Source organism: Dermacentor albipictus, chromosome 8, assembly GCF_038994185.2.
Source record: "Dermacentor albipictus isolate Rhodes 1998 colony chromosome 8, USDA_Dalb.pri_finalv2, whole genome shotgun sequence".
Classification (NCBI taxonomy): Eukaryota; Metazoa; Arthropoda; class Arachnida; order Ixodida; family Ixodidae; genus Dermacentor; species Dermacentor albipictus.
Genome location: NC_091828.1, coordinates 72,498,446 through 72,514,424, shown reverse-complemented (window position 1 = coordinate 72,514,424; position 15,979 = coordinate 72,498,446). Strand labels below are relative to the sequence as shown.

The 15,979-nt window shown below is 53.2% G+C and overlaps 1 protein-coding gene across 4 annotated transcripts in view; it reads left to right on the top strand.

The window, feature by feature from the left end:
• step (cytohesin steppke) overlaps positions 1-15,979 on the top strand; it is a 100,300-nt gene that overhangs the window by 70,652 nt on the left and 13,669 nt on the right. Inside the window, exon 1 of one of the 4 annotated variants that reach the window (XM_065455903.1) lies at positions 5,527-5,677. The exons of the other annotated variants lie outside the window; for them this stretch is intronic. Within the exon in view, the coding sequence (XP_065311975.1) occupies positions 5,572-5,677 (106 nt within the window). The 5' untranslated portion in view covers positions 5,527-5,571. Of the gene's footprint in view, positions 1-5,526; positions 5,678-15,979 lie in introns of those variants that run through there. 4 annotated transcript variants of the gene reach the window in all.

Here is a 15,979-nt window from a genome sequence, read left to right as displayed (position 1 = left end):
ATAACTAATGTCAAAGTGTACAGGTATCGCAAAATTGCAAGTTCTCTTTCTTTTTCACTCGTTCGCGTTCCTCTATCAATATACTCAGTAGGCGGAGTGATCCGTTACGAAAACCTGGTGCCCGATTGCGCGGGAGATCGAAGGAGCCCATGGTGAGAAGTCAGGTTCACCGCTCACCCAGCTGTTGTCTGTCTTAACACTGCGTGCACGATGCAGTTCTATTAAAGTGTGCTGAAATATCAGTATTCTATAGTGCAGTTTAGCTTTAGCGTCACAAATAAGTTACCAGACGTCTGTTTTTTTAGAGCCGATGCTCGGTTCGCGGAAATGTTTGCGAAATACTGCGAAGTCATTTCTACATTGTCATTTTGGGCAGCTGCGCCACGCAGCTGGTGCGTCACCAGTCATTTCAAGCGGTGCACGGCCTCAGAGATTTGTCGCCGCCCGATCTCGGAGTCCGTGCGCGCTGCGCCGTGAGGCGCGCAATGTTATCGAACGCAGAGGGTGCTTTCAACAATGCCAGACTTTAGGAAAATTGTACTTGCTTGTCGTGTTAAGCGGCTTGCAATCGCGGCTATATTATACGTGCGAACTTTGTACGTTGCGCGTTTACGTCTACGAATTGGCGCGTCAGTGCTCAAACCTAACTTTTATCGTCGGCAGTTTCTGCGCAGCACCCCTTCCCCGCACCTTCTTGCCGCCATTTCTTTTTATGCGAAGCATACTAGCCGCACAACCACGTTCTTACTTGCTGCGCCGCGCGCGGCCGCGTAGCTACCATATGACGTCATAACAGCTGCAAAAGCGGAGGCTCAACTCGTGCGCTCGCTTGCGGCCGCGTAGCTGCATAGCCGGGTCTCAGCTCGTGCGCTCGCCTGCATGAGTTGTTTCTTCGTCTAGCCGAACCAAATATAGCCAAGCAACAGCAGTTCACCAGGCTAAACAGTGGTTCAACAACTAAAATAAAGGCTAGTATGCTTCGCATCCTGGGCTTAACCTTAGCTAAGCCACAGCCACTTTTTTGGTTTCTTCAAGGATTTAGCGTCTCGAGGTCTCGACCCGAGCGAACGCTCGTCGCCGTGTGCCGATGAGGAGACGTCGTTCCAAGCGCACGTCGGTAACGACTGCTCGCGAATTCTACGGTCACGAGACGTTTATATAGCTTTTCCGCATGACGGCGTTATTATTACCCTTCGCAGAAAACCGCGGGCTACCGGAGACACTTGCGGTGCGTAGAAGCAGTGCTTGCAGCGACATACTGTGGCTCGTTGTCGTTCAACAACGTGTTAGGCCAGTTTTCTTTTACTTTCTGGCCTTAAATGCGTGTTCTTGTCAAAGAAAAAAATAATAATAGAAGGGCTGCTTGTTAACGACTATGTCGCTGCCGGCATTTTACACTAGCAGTTTAGAACAGCTGATGGTGTTTGGTTGGTCACAGCAGTGACGGTTATTTGACCTTTCTGGTTAAAGTGTTCGTCACTAGTTGGCGCTACTAGCAGTGCTACAAGCCATATCCGGCAATTTGGTATTCCGCAGAGGGCTCGAGAAGCTGAAACTCTAATAACAGCGCCGTTAGTGACGTCATTTGACATATTGTAGAACAATGCGTTAGAAATGTTATTGTGTTGCATACGGCATTCTTGCCCAAGGAAGCAGCATGTTGACGATTAGTGGCGGCAGGGAGCTCATCATCTTCCTTGGACGAAGAATGGGCGTACGTAACACAAGAACATTACAACGCATTGTTGTAGAATATGTCACCTGATGTCACTAACAGCGCTGCTATTAGAGTTTCAGCCAAAGTGAACATTTAACTTTCCTTATTGTGGTCTTTCATTCAGTGTTAAAACTAGGCGCGAGACAATCATTAAGACAAGCTTGCTTCTGCATTCGGCATTCTGCGCCCTTACCGCCTTCTCCGCGAGAAGCCTTGGTCGCTTCTCGTCCCGATGCATATATAAATTGCGGGCGAGGATATATGTATAGCGTGTGTGTGTGTGTGCGTGCGTGCGTGCCTGTGTGCGTGCGTGCGTGCGTGCGTGTGTGTGTGTCCTCGCTGTCTGGTTGCTGAACGCTTCAATATCGCGCCGTGTTGGTCCCAGGGCTTCCTTTCCTGCGGCGAGCTGCACGCAGCTTCTCGGTATAAGATCCCTCATGATCCCAGGAGACACGTCCAGCAGCCGCGATTTCGTCTGGCTTCGGCCTTGTCTTCCAGCATTCGATATTGCCAACGGGGCCTGTACGGGCGCACCCAATATACCGTTTCTCTTTTTCCGCCGCACTTGTCTGCGAGTGTCTTCTTACTCTTTTTCTTTGTGTGTGTGTAGACCTTGGCTCTCTTTTTTTACCAAAAACATTGTTCACCGGTTACTCTGCCTCCTTGATCGGCAGTGACGCGTGATGGGTTCGTATATATGAACTGAAGGTGCGCTGGCCTTCTGCGAGTTCCGGAACTCATATATATTGTCCCTCCAGTGGCCGCTGTGGCCAAACATCCGCTGCCCTCGGCTGCTGCTGCTGGCGCGTGTCCCCATATCTGCCACGCTCCGCGAGGCGAGAAATATATGAACATCTCTTTGTTTCTTCTTTGGCGATCTCTCGACTCGCGCGTGTTTTTATCCTCCCTGCCCACATCCTCGTTGTCGCTCATCAATTTTGCTTAATTGTTTCTTTTTTTTTGTTCTGTGACCTCTCGCCCGTATGTCGCTATGACTGTGGACGTTGTTGTTGGCCCGCGCGCTTTTGTCGTCCCTGGTTCTTTTTTTTCTTTTTCTTTTTTTTTTCCCCTACTGCAACTGCGCTTCCGCGTGTGACGCACACCGGACGCCCGTGTCGCTTCCTCTCTTGAGAGAGAGAGAGAGGAGATTCTCGATGATGGGAAGGAAAGGTTGGGGTAAAGTGCAGCGCAGTAACTGTCTCTCAGCAGAGGACACCTCAACCCCGCTGCACAGGGGGTAGGGAATGAAAGTAGGGGGAGAGAAAGAGCACCAGAAACAGCAGCCCGCCCACAAGGTGAACTGGACGGAAATGAGAAAGAAGGGAGGGTAAGAGAGGAGAGGAGGAGGGGAGGCTGTAAAGAGTCGCGTTCTGAACAGAGAAGCTGGCGCTGGAAAAAAACGGCTTGCGCCGTGATGGACGCGTTATAGGTAAACAAGCAGCGCGCTTCTTCAGCCCGACTTCGCCCGAGGGACGCGCACGGTGTTGCCCTCCTCTTCTGTGTTGTTGCTATGGTTTCGCCCTTGCGTGAAATGCGTTGTTAACCCCTCCCCGTCCTCCTTAAACTCCGCTTCTCCGGGTTTTAGTGGCCCAGTTTCCGCCGCGGCTTTCTAGAACTCATTGTCGCTGCGCCTGGAACTCCGCTGTTACGCTTCCTCCTTCGTGGAGCCAGATTGCGCGTAAACACGCACACGCAGCTATCTGGGAAATGTTAACCTACTGCTGCCACGAAAGACTATTCTTATGGGGTTTCGGCTGCGGCTACACCTCTACCCAAACCAGTGTGTGCGTACCTTCAGGCTTAGCGTCGACTCCGTCTGTGCGGCTCAGTGTACATGCGTAATGCAACTGCGGCTCGCAGACTATGTATAAGCATCATGACTGGTGCCCGTGCGTTGCTGCATTTCGAGTTCGTTTTCGTTCCTTTCTTCCTTGCGCCCGTATTCCCGCTTAATTTTTGATAAGCAGGTGCTCCCGATACTAACTCCGACCGCGGGACCCGCTATGTGAGGGACACGGACTCCCGTACATACGTGATGATGCCTGCCTGGCCTCTGCAGAGCTGACGTCATCGTTATTGACCAGTGCGCTGCGCGCGGTCGAAGCCCGTCTAGATTGGGCACCTCGGAGGAGCTACGCTGAGTCACGCCCCCCCCTCCCCCCCTCCACTGTGCTTGTGTGTGTATGTGTCTGTTATCCATTGATGTCCTTCGGCCTCGTCGTACCATTGTGCCGGACAGCTCTCCTCGATGTGACTTGGTCACGCCATGCCGTGTCCGTGCCCTGTGCCTGTCCCTCGGCGGCTGTCGTCTCACGCCGTTATCACTTTTATGTCTTCATGTGCGGGGCCCTTGTTCCCCGGCGGCAGCTTTGATCGGACCGCGAGGCACACTGGCGCCCACGTGTAGCCGGAGGAATAGTGCGCTACCGATCCCGGGTAGGCGCCCACGTCTTCGTGAGGAGCGTTCGAATGGTCTTAGAAATGGGCAAATGGTTTCGTGGTTGCTAGTGGAGCCGTTTCGCTGGGCCTGCCGCTATTGGTGATCGAAGAGCGGATAAATGTTGGACAGTTTGAGAAAGAAAATAGTTGTAACATACTGGTAAGAGCGCTGCGCTTAAACTACGGTTGCCTCGGGAACGTATACGGTCGCGTTCAGTACGAGCTGCGACACGGCGCCACTGGTCGAGGGGGCTGCAAAACTCGTGGCGGTGCCGACGTCTACGAATAAATTGGAGGAGCAAGCACCGTTCCGATGACTGCTGTTTCTTGCAACCGTTTTGTTGATATGTCGGTGCCGCTGTTGTCTTGGAGCCCTCCCTACCATTGGCAGCGGGTTGCAGCTCATATTGAAAGCTACCGTGCATGATGATCTCGGTGCGCGCGTCAGAAAGAATACAGGATGCGGTTGCGAAAGCAAAGAAAAAAAAAACACTTCCGTTATAAATGTTCGTTTTTCTTCTTGATCTCGTTCGCTAATTTCTCTTCGTTAACGTTTCTTGACGGAAAGATGGAGGGTGTTGCGGACGGGCGGTTTGATATTTTCCACGATTAGGAATTCATACGCATGGTTGTAAATCCAACGTTCGTCCTGCCTGTCTTGTGAGCGCATCTTTTTTCTCGTCGTGTCTATCTGCTATTACTGTGCGAGAGGCAACACCACGTACGCGTATAAAATTCTTCTGACTGACATTTCTCGCCGTCTTGTTAATATGCAGAACGAGGCTGTGCGCGCGCAAATAATGCTATTTGAAAACAGGGGTGATTCCTTGTTTGCCTGAACGAAATGCCGAAACATCTTGACGTGTCATGCATTTTTTTCTTATGATCATCGGAATGCGTCGCGCGTCAGTGCTTCCGATGAGACGTGAGGTCACGACACTTGAATTCGCTCTGTTCGCTTCGCTCCCTTGACTGATTGATCGCCCGGCACAGACACCGGTCAAAACATAATTGCGATACAGTGCGCGTCGTCCAATTTTTTTCTTCCGTTATATGCGGGGATTTTCTGTGACGCCTGCCCGTGACGTCACTTACGACGCACTTGCACGAGGCGCTGCAGCTTTCGGTGACGTCATTGCGCAGCTGCGCGTACGCTGCGGTCGGTTCGATGGCGCGGCGTGGTTGCGTCATCCGCCGCATTTTGCATTGTCTGCCAGCCTCGGCGACCTTTGCCAACTGAGACAACTGGCAGCGGGCCAAACATCTGCGCTCGCCGCGAATGTCAAACGGTCGTTTTGTCTCGACAAAGAGCGGCCGCGTTGTTCTGCACGTGGTCAGTTGGGGACGCAGAACTCCCGGGGTTGTACACCCATGTAACGGGAATGCACTGCTAGTTGTGTACGTTGCAAGTTGTGATGGGAACGCTGTCGCAGCTAACGTCGACGACCAGCCGCGCGATGCTTCTGTCGGACGCGCACCAGGGATTGCACGAGATGGAAGACGACTCGTCGTGGTGGACAGGTACGGCGATGCTTGGGTGTATTGTTGTACAACCGCTTTGCTTATTCGTTTCTTTTGATTGGTCGAACCGTTGGTTTCACGTTTGAGTACTGCGGCGGTGCATTGCTAGTTTATACGGGAGACGACGCATTATTTCATCCTGACATTTTTTTTTTTTTTTAAATCTAGCAAATCCTTCTCTGCTCAATGCAGGTGCATTTATGGATATTGCATTACCCGCCGCGGTTGCTCAGTGGCTATGGTGTTAGGCTGCTGAGCACGAGGTCGCGGGATCGAATCCCGGCCACGGCGGCCGCATTGCGATGGGGGCGAAATGCGAAAACACCCGTGTACTTAGATTTAGGTGCACGTTAAAGAACCCCAGGTGGTCAAATTTTCCGGAGTCCCCCACTACGGCGTGCCTCATAATCAGAAAAGTGGTTTTGGCACGTAAAACCCCATATATTATTATTATATTGCATCCGCGTATAGTCGGCCATATGGGACACAGTATTGGCGAAAAATCGCAACCTGGGCACGTAGCGTGAATAGAATTCGAAGTTTGAACGTACGTGTACGAACCTTGTAACACGTGTCCGGCAAACTTTTGCGGTCGGTTGTACATGCATGTGTGGGGCTTTGCAGCTGCGTTTCCTGGACCGGGATGTTCGTGTTTTGTTGTCTCCTAATTGGTATCCCTTTACAAAACGAGGTTGTGCCTTGTCGCAGTTCACCTTGGGACTGAGCGAGCGTATGTTCTGCGAAGTGAGCCTCAACGGCCGCAGCGAACGTATATAGTGTGTAGAGTATACTGGGACATTGAAGAGTGTCCGTGCACTCGCAATATTTAGCGCGTAGGTTCCCCCTCCATTCCCCCCCCCCCCCTCCACACACACACACCCTCGTCATTTGTTGCTGTCCGCGGACTCGTCCCCTCACTGTGTGGACGCATTTTATCTCTCGTTAATCTGCGCCGAATTATTTAATCGGCAAATGACGCCAAGCGTTGTCTTTACCAAGTGTCCGTGTAGCGTGCCGGCTGCGCTGTCTTGACACCCGCCGCTGTAATAGCGCGAACGTATATGCGGGAGGCGACGGGGATACTGAAATGATAACAATTACATAAGGAAAGCAGGCCGTGGCTGTAATTATGCCTCCTTAAGTCCATCACAGGCGCGCGACCCGAGTCATTTTATAATGTTCCCCCTGCTACGCCGGCGTCCCTTCCAGCTGACGACGTCACATTGCAAGGACACGGACGCGAGGTGCACCCGCTCCCTCTTAATTCGCCCCCCTTCATTTCGTGTTCCGGCGTGGCTCGCTTTTAAAGGGCAGCCTGCCTGCTGCTGCTGTAGGGATATGAGGGTTCACTGACACCGCCCCACAGTATGTCGGCGCGCGCTATTAAATGCAAGAACGTGGAGAGGGGGGTGGGGTCGCCAGCCGGCTTTGTTGTCTTGCTCTAGCATACGCGAAAGACCCCCCGCCTGCAATCCCCCCCCCCCCCCCCCCTCAGCTTCCTTTCTGGAGGACTCGGTGTGCGTGCATTAGAATTAGACGTCTGCTGTCCGCGCGCTCTTTCCGGCCACTGCAGAGCGGCTATCCCTTCCGGTGCCCCGACCGGGACGGAGGCGCCCCGGCGGCATAAACAAGAAATGGACGAGGCTCACACTGGAGGAGTAGGGGGGACGAGTTGTTATACGGACCCCCGGGGGCATCATCCGTCGTTCATCACGCGTTTTAGCGCAGTCTCCGGCGCCGCCGACACGCTCGGTTTCCCCGGTTTGTTCCCCCCCCCCCCCCCCTCCGCCACCCTCCACTCTTTCTCCGGCTCTGGCTATGGCTCTCTGGCTGGTTACGCCGCGTTCGGACCCTCTCGGACACATCCGGCGTCCGGTACACCCTCCCTCTTTCTCTCTGGAATTATGTCGTGCCTGTCTTTCTCCCTGCCCACTTCATTCTTTTTCTTTTTTCTGTAGCGTCATCAGTCCATTGCTCTGCGGCTTTGTTGTTTTTCGCTTTGCAAGTTAGGCGAACTGTGGGGACGCGGGGAGTCTTTAATGAGCGCCTCTTTTGTCTTGCATCGTAGCTGCTTGATCGCGCAGATCGCGCAGGCGGTCGCCTTCCATCCGAGCTGCGTATCGTCTGCCGTCCGTCGCGCCCTCCTCTCTCCCTAGGTGGCGCTCCCTCTGCGTTTGGTTCGTTCGTGGCTTGGCTTGTCGTCGCCGCTCACGACTTCTGTTTTTTTCCTGTCCCTGGGTGTCGTCCGCCGTGCGACCATTGTAATGGGGTGGGCTCGTTCGTCGTTCCGGGGTTAGCTTTTCCTTTTTTTTTTCTACAGCGGCTCACACCGGGTCGTAACGACTTCCGCGCTGGCGGCCTCTCGTGGCGGGTCACCGAAAAAACAGAATAACTGCTTGTTCGTGCGTGGCAAATTTCAAGGTCGCAAAGTTATTATAACTGTTCTTCAAACGTTTTCTGCGTCTGTGTGTGTTTGAGAGAGAGAGAGAGAGTTCACGACTTCCTGGAAGGCATCCCACCTAGAACCGCAACCTCTTCTGTGCGTGTCACACCGCATACATGACAAAAAACAACAAAGGTGTCGTTGAAAAGCTGCGGCGGTCTGTCCAACTTTGGAGGCGTGCAGCGAGGCGACAGAGCAGAACGGGGACGCGGAGCTCGTGCTTGGTTCCGCCCTGGGGACAGCTGCCTGCTAGAAAATGGCGACAGTGTAGGAGGCGGCCAGCGCGGTTTATAACGGGTCAGCTGCGGATCGTGGACGCTTTGGAATGCTTACACATCCACAACTTCAACACTACAGCTTCGCGAGCGTCAATGCGTGTGTAGTTCAGTTCTTAGAAAGTCATGCCATGCGTGTAGGGCCTATGTAGGCGCTTTTGTAGACGTTGTACGTACCCTCGAACGGGAACGCATTCGTACTCGGGAATTTGACGAGCCAGACGGCAATCGCACGGCGACTGCCCTAATGTACTCTGGAGACGGTATTCTCGGACGGCCACTGTCGTAGGTATCACTTTCAGTGCGCGCCAATTGGGCGGTTGAGCAAAACCGCTTGAATCGTCCAACGCGCCGTGCACTACGTCGCGGGAAAGTTGTAGTATCGCCGAAAGTGATCGCTCTAGAATTCTTCCCCTGGCTACTTCCACCGTTACGACTCGGGCCTATCCCTAGTTAGCTGCCACTAGGGAAAGATGGGGAAAGCGAGGCGCTGTAGCACGAGGGAAGCAGACAGTCGCTGTGCGAAGCTGCACGCTTTCCAGCCATCTCAAAGCACTATATATAGCTAGCAGGATCGAAGGGAAGTGGTAAGGTTATGGTTCTCTTATACCTCGCATGCGTCTGTGGCCAAATGGCTGACGCTGGTTCAAATCTTACCGTCGCACCGTTTAAGTCAAAAAGGCTCCAAATGGGGCGGGACAGGAACCTACCTACAGCAAGGGGCCTGGTAAAAAAGGCCAGATAATGCGTCTCGTTAAAAGTCGTGCCTTCGCGCTTGACGTAAAGCGCATTCGACCTGGACAGCGAGTCCCTAGTTGCAGTGAGGCGGCGAGAGCCGTGCGCTATCACGTGACTTCGCGCGTGGACGCGACGATGATCCCTCGTTCGATTGACCGTGACCCCCTCTCACCTCCGGGGCGCAATCATCGCGGTCGTGATCGGGGGGTCTTCGTCGAGCGTGGGATCGGAATGCGTTGCATCCGCGCAGTATCAGTGTCCGCCCGCCTCCGCGCTCCAGTTGCTGCGAGCAGCGGTATATACCGACTTCTGTGATCGCCGCGGTCAACGCATTGACCGTGCTGTATTGCAGCGAGGTCCTTGGAAGGGGTCGTTTCGCTTTCTCCGAAGGGAACAGGTTGGCGGTCGGGCCCCTTTGTTTATTCCGCACACACCCCGGAAGATAGGCGAGCCCGGTCTTTATGACCCAACTTGAGGGAGGACGCATCGTAGCTGCCCGTATATTTCGGCCCGTGTTCCTTTACGGTTCATTTTTCTTTCTTCTCCTCTAATCTTGCAAGGTGCGTGGGAGTTTGTCGTATACACAGCTCGGAGTTTACGCCGGACGCCTGCCGGAACGTAGTGCGGCTCTGTAGGACTGTGTACCGCTCTTATATCAGATACCTTTGTATACCTCTTACCTGGACGCCCGCGTGGGAGATTGTTGTGGATTCCGAAGACGTGACGTTTAACCGGAAGGTAGCTGTATAGTACGTGCTGCGCGCGCAGCCGCGAACACGCCTCTGTAGCATTGCCATCGCGTCCAGGTACTCGCGAAGTTTGTGTATAGCTGTATACGTGTATGACGCGCGCACGCCATATCGGTGACTCCTACACGTTTGCAGATTCCGCGGCTTCTCTGCGGCATCGCGGATGTTTTGAAACTCCGGAAATGGCTCTCTAGGGTGTTCAGTTTCGCGGTGCAAGTTATTTTGCTATCGTTTTTTTTTTTTTTTGCATTGGTGCTTCCCAGGCATATGCGATCCTAGAAGCTTCGGATCGTGCCGTCGTCTGCTTCCAAATACGGCGCACGCGTCTTCTGTCGCCGCAGAGATGCCGTCTGCTCTACACCTCTGAGCAGACGACAGGCGCCCGTCGCGCGCGAAGGGCGCTGCAACGCCAACCTTGTTAGCGTTTAGAGGGCGGAAGTGATTGAATAAGTTGCGCGTGCAAGCGTATGCGGCTTCGTGATTGGGCGTGTTAGCGACGAGGCACCGCCAGGCAAAGCGATGAAAAAAAAAAGAATTATGCACCTCGCGTGTGAAGGGAGGAACGGGGAAGTTTTGGAAATCCTCATTTGCGTGAAATCCCAGCTGCGCCGATATGGGAGGAGGGAGCAGGGGGCTACGTGCCCACGAGGAAGGACATGCGGGGCGGCCGCACTGCATGGATCACTCGGGTGATTGCACGCGTTCGATGTTCGATCGTCTGTCTGCATATATCTTCTCTCCCCGCTTCAGTTGGCTACGTGTTCGATCCTACTGCAGCAAACTTCGCTAAATTGCAGTTTTGTCCCTTTTTGTTCTTGTATGGTACGGAGATTCTCAAGTTTGCACAAAAGCCTGATGAAACTCAACTGCAGTGGACGCTGTTTAATAATGGATTTAAACACTGCCTTTGGAACTGGGCTTTTCATCGCAAGTCATACTCTTTGCCAGACGTGCTGTGGCGAATGTAGTATAAAGACGTCAGTCGCAGTAGGTGGTACACAATCGCCAAACTGCGTCGAGAGCGGCGCTTAGCGCCATCCTGCGCCAAAACGGCATTTTAGCGGAACATTGCACCGAGCAGCCGCCAAATCATGCATGTAAGCGAAACCCTCCTTCCATCGATGCTTCGCAGCTAGCAAAACTGAAATCAAAATCAACAGCACGCTATCATCATCACCACCACCATCACAAAAGGAAGCAGGAGCCCGTCCGTAGTTTCTCACTCTGTAATGAGAAACTCAATGGGCCCGTCGGAGTCGTCCGGTTCATCATTCGCGCATTTTTGCCTGGCATACGCACAATGGACTTTTAGCGTGTCCGTTATTCCGGCAAACCGGGGTGGTTTGGGCGGATTACCGGATGGTCGGGGGCGTAAACGTGAGCGGCCGGAGCGGTGCAGCCGCCTGGTGTTGTAGAGCTCATTCAGACAAACACAGAGCTAAAATTGCAGTAACCCACTTTATTCTGCTTCGCTGCTGGTGCAAATTTTCGGCAGCGGCGTAATCGTGTTCACAATTACGCCGCTGTCGAAAACTTACACCCCAGCTAAGAAGAATATAGTAATTGGCACTGTGTTCGGGTGGTTGAGCTTCGCACCACCAGCTGGCGCCACCAATCTGGCCGCTCACGTTTACGCTCCCCGACCATCCGGTAATCCGCCCAAACCGCCCCGGTTTGCCGGAATAGCGGACACGCTAAAGGTTTCTAATGTAGTGCCGCTGTACCGTCTTGCTGCCGCTTTATGACGGCGTTCATCGAACCCGCGTGATACCGCGGAGTTTGCCCAAGGAGGATGTCACATTCTAGGATTAAATTAAGGTAAACGTTTTCGATGTTTATGAATGATAGCGATGCCTGGCAGAAGAGCCGCTGCGATCAGAATCGCACGTGGTGCATAGTTAAGAACGGTATTAGCGAATGTGGCACACAGAGCCGCCACTTCCACGGGTGCCACCATATGTTCGTTGATGCAAGTATTTTGGCGTCGAGTTCATGGCGCGGCCTTATTTCGGTGAAATAGCGTCGCCGACGCAAACGCGAAACCGTATTTTCGTCTCGCGCATGCGCAGTGGCGTTCACGCTGTCTTTTCTGCGACCGCAAAACCTATGCGGACCCTATTAGAAACTTCCGTAATGTGCATCGCATGACATGAGTTTGTTGCATGGTGTCGTTTTCAGTGCAAGCGCGCGTACACGATCGGTCTTGCGGTGAGCCTTTGCCCGCAAGCTGTGACTGTCGCAGTGTTGCATTCTGGGCAATAAACGCGCGTTCGCTGACAATATGTCGGTAGTGCCTTGTCTGCTCCTTATCGACGAACCCGACAGTAGCGACCTTTGTCCGTCGCGTCCTTTCCTGACTGCACTTGCAGGGTAAGCCTCGCGCGAACCTTTTTCCACAACATGTCGATATTAAAATTTACATGGTATATGGTAAACACACATGCGTTGGACCCTGCGCCAGGAGCTGCGCCGAAAGGGTAAATGGCTGTTCCACCACTGCACTCGGCAAATCTGGTCACTTCGGATGCTGTAAACATGTACCGTTCTATACCGAGGGGTTTAATGAATCTCATCATCGACGATTCCGCACCCGTTACGGAGGAAATATTGTGAGTGGTTTCTGCTACATTGAGGGAAGCGAGCCCTGTTCCCTGCCTTAGGACATGGTAGGCAGCGACGCTCTGTCGTCTGCATCGTCTGAGCCCGTCTGCTTCATTTTTGTTTTGTTCCACCGTCTGTTCCCTCTTCGCTAACAAAGCAGTTTTCACCGCCTCGTTTGGCCGTGTGTTCCTTTTGCGCTGACATTGCACTTGTAACTCTCTAGGCTGGTCTTGATTGAAGACGGGGTGCTCCCCGTACGACCAGGGAGAGGCGCTGCTGCGCTTGCACTTCCGTCTTAGTGGCTTTTGAGTTATTGGAAAAGCAATTTCCTAAACGCGGACTCATCGACTCTAGCGGGCTCTTCAATTAAACACGGCTGAACGCACTGATCGAGAGTGTCCGCTCCGTATAGGTTGGCAATAAGACATTTGCCTTGGTTTTTTTTTTTTTTACACAATTTATTCGCTTGAACAGTCGTATACCCTGATGCGTTTATTGATGGAGGTTGTTGCGTTTTCACGGGCACTGTAATTTTGAAGTTTGTTCTTCAGTTGGCAAACGTATATTCGATTCATTGTCGTATCCGCAAGGGCAGCGAATAGATGCTCGTACATGTTTGCCAGTCTTTAGTGACCTGATTACGTGAGCAGACGTTAAATGTGGAGTCGATGAGAATATGTTTGAACTATATAGTTTCATATTTTTCACTTAAAATGTTGACGACAGCGACGTAGCGACACGTATAATTTTCACACATTGGCTCCGTAGGCGGTGCTCTGTCGCAGAACAAGTTAAAGCGATGCAGGTTTGCATGAAGCCGGACAAGGGAATGCCTCAGCTTGGAGCCAACGTTAGGAAAAAGTGGCGTGTGGCGTGGGTATAGTTCCCTTGGTTTCTCAGTATTACGCTGAACCGAAATCCCAGCACACCGGAGTTTGTTCATTGAGTTTCCTCCGGTATATGCGGGAGGGAGTCGTGAACGAAATGTGGCGCTCAGCAGTAGACGTCTGCAGTAACCACCGAGGAGGACGAGGAGGAGGTGACGGTGCTTTTTGAATGACTGTAGTTCGTATCGTGCTGAAGGCGACAAAAACAAATAAAGAAAACTTTTTTAGCAACTGTGAAACAACGCCAGGGAAGCTGCGGTTACATAGAACAGCGGTTCGAAGTCCGTATCTGTGCTGCACATTATCCAGCGGCTGCTGTAGTCGCGTTGTACTGTAAAACGAGAACACTAGGTGGAGTGCTCGCTGTCGCGTTACTCTTGAGATCTGATCGCCTGCTTCTGAAACCTACAGGCAACCGAACACTTCCGCTACCTAAACGCCGTGGGAAAGAACCCGCCATTCCGAAGGCTGAACAGTGGTGGCAATGAACTACCTCGTTTAAGGCCTGCCGATATAGCCACGAAGTTTGATCGTGTTTTGACCTAGCTCGAATCCAGACGACGTGAACAAAAACAGTTTACGATACGCCAGCAGTGGAGTCAAGCGGCAGCCTTTGTTCCAATGGCCGACTACCTCGCTCCCCCCCCCCCCCCCTCCGTTCCACATCTCTCCATGGCTTTGCGAATGAAGCGGACGAAATATGGCGGTCGCCACCCCGCGGCCATTTTTCTTCCAGCCCGCTCCGACAAGGGCCATCCGTAAGCCCTTCTATCTCTAGCTTTGCGGGTGCTGCGGACAGGCATTTCCTTTATTTTTGTTCTCTCGTTCATTTATTCATTCCGGCGGTAGTAACTTTCTTTCACTCTTGCATCGGTGGCCGCGCATTCGTGGGAAATCCCTCCGGGGCGTTCGATCCGTTGCAGCAGAGGAGGAGGCCGAGCGGCAAACAAAAGCAGACGAAACGAAAACACGGGAGGGTAAACTTGTAGCAGACGAAACGGAAGAAAGAGAAGAGCGTCTCACTCTGTGTGTGTATGTGTGCTCGTCGTCTGCAAAAGCGTGAGAATCGTTTCTATGGGGAGGCGGGCAGCCCGCCGTGGGCTTTCTCTTTTATACACCCCGGTGGCTCGCTGTACAGTGGGGTCCACGTTACGTGTGAACGGCGGGCGACGTTTTAGTTGCGTGTCGCTGGCGACTGTTGCTGCTTCGGACGAGCCGCCGCCTCGATGTCGGCTTTATTTCTTCTGCAACTGGTGGGTGCTTTGTGTTTAAATCCCCCTCCCCTCCTCGCCCAGTTTCGACGGGGAACGCCGTGACCGCAGTTGTACTTTTCGAGTAGGCGAGGTGAAGGTGCCGGGAAGGAGTCGTTAAAAAGGACGTCGTTTATATATTTCCACACCGAGGAGGGAGGGTTGTTTCGTTCTTGTGCGCTTTGCGTGGGCTTGGACGTTTCAATGGGTCAACTTCTCTGCTTTCTGCAGTGTGTTTCGTAAGCAGCTTCGCTTTTATCAGCGACATTGCGGAGGCGCGTTATCGTGAGCTGAAAGCCCAGACTAGAAAGCGTGATGTTACCGTCTTGTCGATGTATCATTCATTGGCCGGATAACGTAGTAGTCGCATTCCTGCATAGCATACGACGGGCCATTTTGTATGCTGTTAGTACGTGCTGATGACATCCACCTCTGTCCAAGTTGTAACGCACCGATGGCACCGGCTTCTCCGTCGCCTGAAACTGGAAACCGAAAAGTCCGATTACCTTGGGCTTACAGTTTTCTGCGATTTTCGTTTTCGCTGGTTTGAGGGCCGCCGTTGACGCATTTGTGTACAACTCTCTCTCTCTCTCTCTCTCTCTCAACGACTGCGCCGGTTCAAACGGCGACGTCTCGTTTTTATGTATGTGTAGGTGAGCTTCGCGAAGCTGTTGCCGCGCAGTAGCACTTGTTCGCAAACGTGACTCTTTCGCATTGTCGTTTCCCTAACAGGCACACGTGCGCCCAGCTCTTGAAACGGGCGATATAGGCTTAACCGGCACCTTCCATTTATTGCGACATGCCGTAACATAGTCGGGTGCTTTGACCTTGCGTGCGACGGGGTCGGGCAGAGGAAGCAATTGAACAGAGCGTACATACATATAATATAAAAAACGGGGCAGCCACTTGGTGCCTGGTGTTGGAGACATCTGCCGTGCCTTGGAGGTGGACCACGTGTGTCCGTGGGGCGTGCTTCGGTGGTGGTGAAAGCGTGGTGTCTTTTAGGAGCCGATGCAAGATCTGGCGCCATAGGGGCAGGAGGGGAGCCGAGGGTACTCTCTCGAATCGGGGTGCTGCCCCTCCCCCTCCTTCACAGACACGGCTGAATAGGTTGCACCTGGCAGGGGCGGCCGGTTGGCTACACCTGTGCATAGTCGCGCGCGTGCTCGCTGCGGCATGCACCCCCCCATTTCTACGGGCGCTGGCTTCTTCCTGGACGACACCGAGGCGAGACGAACCACGACGGGAGGATGAGAGCGGAAGTGGAGAGGAGGGTTTGCCTCCACTTCCGGGCTAACTGCCCCCCCCCCCCACCCCTGCCGTGGGATGGGCATGCGCGTGGAACTTTCTCCGAGCTGC